Genomic DNA, 7,039 nt, shown 5'->3' with positions numbered 1-7,039 from the left:
TAGACCGTCTGGTTACCTGCTACCAGTTTACCCAAAATAGTTACACTGTACTCTCTAGTTTGTACCGCTTATGCAGGTAATAACTATAACTTGTCTTGGTACTTAGCGTCATATTAACTGAAATGATTATCTAGCTTCCAGTGTTACTGGTGAACTCTCTCTAATATGCGATACTTAATAAAAATATCAATACTATTTATATATGAATAAAACAAACATTCTTATATAAAAGCATATATACACTCTATATACACATAGACAGAGTGTGCGTTTATTGAAGTAGAAATGATACACACAAAAGTTTCTGAAAGATTCTCCCCATATCAGCAGCCCTGTTGCTATCGGGATCAGTTTTTAACGTAAAGCCTCCACAGTACATTATATTTTTTCTTTATACCTTCAGGCGATTAAAAACAAAAACAAAACATCTTTCATAAAGTAGGATTTCTTAGTTTGCCAGATAACTTGAAAGATTGCTCTGCATTTCTCAACCCAATCTATACAACAAATGGCTAATTATCAACAGTCATTTCCCTGCACTCAAACAGGAACATGAAACCTGTTGTGTCAAAATTATTGTCCACAGAAGACAATCCCATGCTACAAAAGCAGCAGATTGAGATTAGGCTGGAAAACCACCTTTAAGCCTGAGTTGAGCCTGTAAGGGATATCTGTATCTGACCTTCTTCAGTATGAGCTTAAATTATCCAGCTACATTGAGAAATCCTGCTTTGTGAAATTTCCCTCAAAAAAACAAGAGAAGCCAATATGGCTGTTTATGTTCCCCCAACATAACTGTACATTTGGAAGCCAATATGGCCTTAGACATTCCTCACATCGCTTACAGCCAACATCTGTGCGCCACCTATAAATATGTTCTTTATTAGCAATTGTTTTAACAAGTTTTACAGAACTGGTAAAAAATCCCATTCAGCCTAATGAGAAACTGTAGAACTCACTCAGTTTATATCACAGTACCTACATTTAGTGATATAAACTGAGTCTGTTCTACTGTTTCTCATTAGTTTGAATGAATAACTCACTCTAAATGTAGGTATTGTGATATAAACTGAGTCTGTTCTACAGTTTCTCATTAGGTTGAATGAATAACTCACTCTAAATGTAGGTATTGTGATATAAACTGTGTTCTACAGTTTCCCATTAGGTTAAATGGGATTTCTCCTTGCATTCTGTAAAGCTTGTCCAGTTTAGCAACAGTAGCTATGAAAGTACGCATTCATGGGCGAAGCACATATACATCAATCACTGGCTTATTTCTTGAGGTCATTGGCCTTCATTAGCGCTTTAATGGCTCTCGCTCTCATCTCCAGCTCCAGAAGGGCCAACTGCTGTGCCGAGGGCACTGCAGCCTGGGCCAGAGGAAGAGGAAGTGGGGCTGGAGTAGTTTCCACAGCAACCGGCAGCTCCAGCTCCGCCTTGCTGGAAGGAGGCGTGGTCAGGGACAGGATTTCACTGACACTCTTGTCGATGTCGCGTTGAAGCTCTAGTTTCGGCTCGGCCGGATGGGATTCCGGTTCTGGAGGTGGAGCAGAGGCCGAAGAGGTCATCGCCATGGTAGCGGGAGCTTCCTCTTCTGGAGGTTTGTCATCCCTGTGGCCCTCGATGTCACTGTCGTCCATGTCTGCGTTGATGCTCAGAACGTCGCTCTCCTCTCCAGAGCCCCCTGGCAGCACAGAAGGTAGAAATCAAGCTACTCTAGAAATCATTTACTTTAGACTAAAACACACTGATCATTGGTTTATGATAGATATACAGTCGTATGCAAAAGTTTGGGCACCCCTGGTCAAATTCTAAAGAAAGTTAACAGCAAGAGAACACACTTCTGCACATTTTAATGCAGAATAACACTTTGCTTATATTTATTTGACAAACGACTGTAAATGTGTAAATGTGCTAACCATTGTTTTATGATGTAAATGTATCAGATTCATCTAAACTGATATGTTTCACCTGTAATTTAAAAATACAGACATTAGCAAAGCAAGAAGCATATATTCATGCTTATAATCTTAGTCAATATAAGCTGTACTGAAATGGTTACTGATTGCAATTGTGCCCTTTTGACTGAAAAGGTTATCTGCATGTTTTTGCTTCATCAGTGATCTACGGACATTAGTATGCGAAAGCATAGTTATGCAGAAGTCTCCAAAGTGACATTTTCTGGTTTAAAAAAAACAGGAAAATCTCTGCGCAGGCTGTTTGAAAGGTTTTGTCATGCTGGCTAATGCAGAACCCAGATAGCCAACATCACTGCTTAAGTCGAATATTGTGTCTGTATTTATTAGCCTCCACATCAGTGAAGGATTCCCATTGGCTGTATGACATATTTTCTTAGAGCATGCTGGGTACTGTACTGAGAAATTATTGATGGAGGAAAACAAAACATGATACAAAAGATACAATGCTGTGCCACAGAACATTACATGACGAATAACACATTTTAATAACTTATTAAAAAAGGTCATAATTCCCCTTTATGAATGTTTATTTTTGCAGTTCTTACCTTGTTTGTCCTCTGCTTCAGCCGTCTCTTTCATAGAGGAGGTGGAATCCACATTATTGTCCTGCCTAAGAGCCACAATGAACCACAACTTTAGAAACAGTCAGAGAAAAACACCCCACAAAATTAAAGTTTGGCAAAACTTAAATATGCTAGCATGACTGAAAATATACTTTGTGACTTCTATATACTGGATATATTCAGGATTCAGGATTTGTTGATGCCAAAGAGTACTGTGAATGTTAAAGGCCTATGAGGGAAGAATTCTGTGCCATGGATGGATGGATGGATAGATGCTTGGACTTACTGACTGTCCACTGAGTTCCTTTTAGCTTCATTCTCCTCAGTTTCTGAGTTAGCCGTCAACTCTTTACCTTCAAAAGTGAACAAAACAACAATGAAGCTAATGCAGCTTTTGTCTTTACTTTAGTCTGTTAGAGATTACTTAACAACTTTACATGGTTCGAGACGAGTGAGTGATGATTTAGTCATGATGATAATTAGTGGGGTGGACACTTCCATTACTTGTGAGCTATATTGGCCTTGTAGTGCTGAAATACCCTTTTTAATCAAATTTATCTTTTCTGTTTATCTCTTTGCAACATCTGTAACAGATGTCTAATTATTATTAAACTAGATTTTTTGGTTGAACTAACACTTTCAGTACCAATTCTTATGTACTAAGCTGAAGTAGTTGGGCAACAATACATCCAGCCCACAATCTGATTCTCGAAACTGGGTTCATGATTCGATATTCTCGTGATATTTTGAACAGAATCTATCTGCAGAAAAATAACTGTATCTGCACTGTAATAAATATACTAATAAATTTAAATGACTAACCAATGTTAATGGTGCAGATTGTGTGTGAGCGTTTGAACAACTGCATTAAATATCATAAATAATGAAAGGCCCATTGTTTGTGGACTGTGGAAAATCTGGGAGATTCCTTATAGTAAAGAAATTCACGAGTCAAATTTACCTTCCAGTATCCGGAGCAGGTTGCTCTCGGACAGCTCCTTCAGTTGATCCCAGCACAGCGTCTTTATCTCTGCTATGGAACACTCCTGCAAAAAGAATTACAGCAGCTCAGTGACTGGGAATCAGGCATATAAGAATAAGGGAATAAGGCAGCCCTAGATTAGACTCTATTAGATTAGACACAACTGCTCTAAATCTCTGTGCTTAAACCTCCATCTCGTTTAAAAAGCTGTTGAAATCTTTGCTCTTTTCCCGCTTGCTTTCTTCGTGCTGTCACTTTAATATGCTGCTGTATTTATGTCCTTTTCTCTTTAAAGGGTCCCCAAATGTAGTACGTAAACATATTGTTCACTCTTCAGTCCATACAGGCCATTTATGGAAACTAAGCTGGAAAAACAGCCTGTTTCAAATTCACTGTTTCACAGGGTTTAGCTTTGCCAACCAGAACAGAGGAAGTCATTTACATGTATCAGTCTTAAATACACACTTACAGCTGTGTATGTTTCCCCTTACTAACTAGCAAATGTAAAAGTAATTAGCAAATGGTCATGTAAAAATGAACCACAGCTGTTTCTGGTACATAAAACAAAACAAACTCAGACCTCAGAAGACCCTGAACCACAAAGACCTCAGAAAAAAATAAAATAAAGAAAAATGAAGAATTCAGGCCCTTTAAATTCCTTAAAGGGATGTACAGTGACCTTGGGTACACTGAACGTTACTCACAAATGAATTCTAATGTTATTTTTAATATAAATGCACAATCAAATTAAACGTTTAACATAAAGTACCTTTAACTCGTCTGGCAGCATCTTTTTCAGTTTGTTTTCGCCGAGAACTCTGAAGCACTGCTCCAGCATCTCCTGTCTGTCCGTCACGTAGGCGCTTATGGGTTTGAAAGGCACGTTCAGGTCCAGTCCGCCTTCCTCTATGTCGCTCGGCTCTTCGACGCCCTCCTCCGGATGATCCACCTCCTCTTTAGGATCCTTCAAGATACATTTACAGCCAATAAGAAAACTGGTGGAGAGGACACAGGAGTCTGCAACATCTGTAACAGCTGCTCCAAGCTTGTATTTATCACACATCTGTCCTTTTTTAGACTTACTGGATTTGACGTTGGCTAAAAGTGAACCGTATCTACTGTCAACAATTTTATTCATCAGATGCTGAATGGAAAGAAACGAAAGCTGTAGATAAAAATGTAGAAATGTTAGATGTGTCCAGAATGATGAACAGAGCTGTAGAAGATTCTAAAATGACCGAGAAAGCTGTAGGACTGTTGTGCTGGTACGAGTGGATCAGACACAGCAGTGCTGCTGGAGGTTTTAAACACTGTGTCCACTCACTGTCCGCTCTGTTCGACACTCCTACCTTGTTTTAGGTGTAAAGTCAGTGACAGCAGCTCATGTGTTGCTGCACAGTTTTTGTTGGTCATCCTCTAGTCCTTCACCAGTGATCACAAGACGCTGTTGGCTGGATATTTTTGTTGGGTGGACTATTCTCAGTCCAGCAGTGACACTGAGGTGTTTAGAAACTCCAGCAGCTCTGCCGTGTCTGATCCACTCGCACCAGCACAACACACACTAACACACCACCACCACATCAATGTCACTGAGTGATAATGATCTATCACTCAGATAATCCCTGCTCTGTGGTGGTCCTGACCACTGAATAACAGGGTGAAAGTGGGCTAACAAATAATGAAACAGATGGACTACAGTCTGTTACTGCAGGACTACAAAATGCATATATATGGTAAGTGGACAATGAGTAAGGACAGATACAAAGTATGTGTACCTAATAAAGTGCTCAGTAGATGACAATAACGTTGAATTAAACACTGCAGGTTATACACCTACATGTTAATAGCAAACACTAAATATTCCACCCTAATAAAGATAATAATAACTCATCAGTGCGAACCTCTGTACTCAAACCTCTCAGCTGTTGTTCTAAGAACCGTGGAATATCCATATTATAGCATTTCTGAGGCATGAAAACGCTTTTCTTACAGCTTTTACAACACAACGCGAACCAAGTCAGCTGATTATAGAGATTATATTGACCGATCCACAGTTAGAGGAACGACTGTAACGTTATTAGCACTAACAAAGCAAACATTCAGCCGGTTCATCACCTCCGCGCTGGACTCAGTGCTCCTCCGTTTTCTGTCTCCATCGTCAGACTCTCGGTGAGAGTGCTTTCTTTTCTTCTCCTTTGAGGATTTCTTCTCCCGCATCTGTAAAAGCATTAATTTAGACTAGGAACCTGCAGAAAACAGCGCTACTGTACTGCTAGCTGCCGGCGCTTGTTGATGATCTCCCAACGTGGTCACCACTGATCAGCCAATCGTCTGCGACAGTGGGCGGGGCCTCTGTACTCATCCGCCAATCGCCTGTCAGGGAGGGCGGGAACTTGTAGCTGTGCGGCTCTGAGCTACACGTTAAAATACACGTATTACGATTTTAAATGCTAAATGCTGTTCAAATGAGGAGTTTAAAGCTTTTATGTTTTATTTTGTTTATTCCGTTAAAAATGACCTTTGCTGTATTTTAATTAGAAATTATGTTTGATTTATTAATGTGTTATTTTACGTACTTTTATTTCTTTTATGTTTTCTGCTTTTTTATGCCTGATTTAAAGGGGCCTTCTTTGCCATGCCATCAGGTCTTGTTGGTTTACCCACCATGGTGCTAGTGATTAAACTGACCTGTTCAAAATATTGAACTTTGTTTTTGAAAATGAACTTCATTACTGAAAGTTATAGACGCACCTTTCAGAAAAAACACAGGTTATTTATGTTAAAAGCTTTGGAAAACATTACAGCACGGTTGGTAAATGGGCTTCCATCAACAAGGGCCATCACATACACTGCATTTCTGCACCAACATTGCTAAAATATGTAAGGGGGTAATTTTATTCAAAATATTGCAGATTCTTTTTATAAAAAAACTTCAATTGTAACACCAAAATCATAACTACTGAAGGGTAAAGACTTACTTATCTTTAAGAAAATACAGCTTTATTTAAAATCACATCATACATTCAACGTGTAATGTGCAATCGTGTTAAAATCATTGGAAACGTCAATGCTAACCACCTATAGGCTGGATGGATGAATATATTTAAATGAGTACTCAATCAGTGTTTACATAACAGCATCAAACTGCTTTTTCTCTACAAAATAAAGCACAAAAGTAGATTTTATAAAACAGCTCTTTTAATATAAAAACACCTTTATGTTTATTAATGTATGTAGAAAAGTTACTAAATTAATTCAGCCTATTCTAAAGTCAGGCTAGTTGTAAAATGATTGGAGAGTGTGCTTTTAATCAGTTTGGGGGGCAGCGCAGGCCCTGATCCAGTTCAACACCCAACATGTGTTGTAAGACTTCACTGTCATGGCTGCTGAACATCTGTAACCATCATGTGAATAAGCTGTCAGAAACAGCTATAAGCAGCGTCCACGTCCTACAACTCACTAATGAGATGCTTTTACTTCCAGCTGATTCACATCAGTGAAGAACGGAAGATTTT

General features: G+C 39.0%; 1 protein-coding gene across 1 annotated transcript; it reads right to left on the bottom strand.

Annotated features, from left to right (window-relative positions):
• Positions 1 to 226: 226 nt before the first annotated feature.
• On the bottom strand, positions 227 to 5,826 carry LOC118816676 (caspase activity and apoptosis inhibitor 1). Its single transcript, XM_036583196.1, has 6 exons — positions 5,640 to 5,826; positions 4,294 to 4,488; positions 3,504 to 3,588; positions 2,829 to 2,895; positions 2,525 to 2,589; positions 227 to 1,684 (listed from the first exon to the last, which is right to left on the bottom strand). The coding sequence occupies exons 1-6, from the start codon at positions 5,751 to 5,753 to the stop codon at positions 1,272 to 1,274; spliced, it is 939 nt and encodes a 312-aa protein (XP_036439089.1). The 5' UTR covers positions 5,754 to 5,826; the 3' UTR covers positions 227 to 1,271.
• Between the last annotated feature and the right edge of the window lie 1,213 nt (positions 5,827 to 7,039).

Source organism: Colossoma macropomum, unplaced genomic scaffold, assembly GCF_904425465.1.
Source record: "Colossoma macropomum unplaced genomic scaffold, Colossoma_macropomum, whole genome shotgun sequence".
Classification (NCBI taxonomy): Eukaryota; Metazoa; Chordata; class Actinopteri; order Characiformes; family Serrasalmidae; genus Colossoma; species Colossoma macropomum.
Note: the sequence above shows the minus strand (reverse complement) of the source record. Positions and strands in the feature narration are given on the sequence as shown.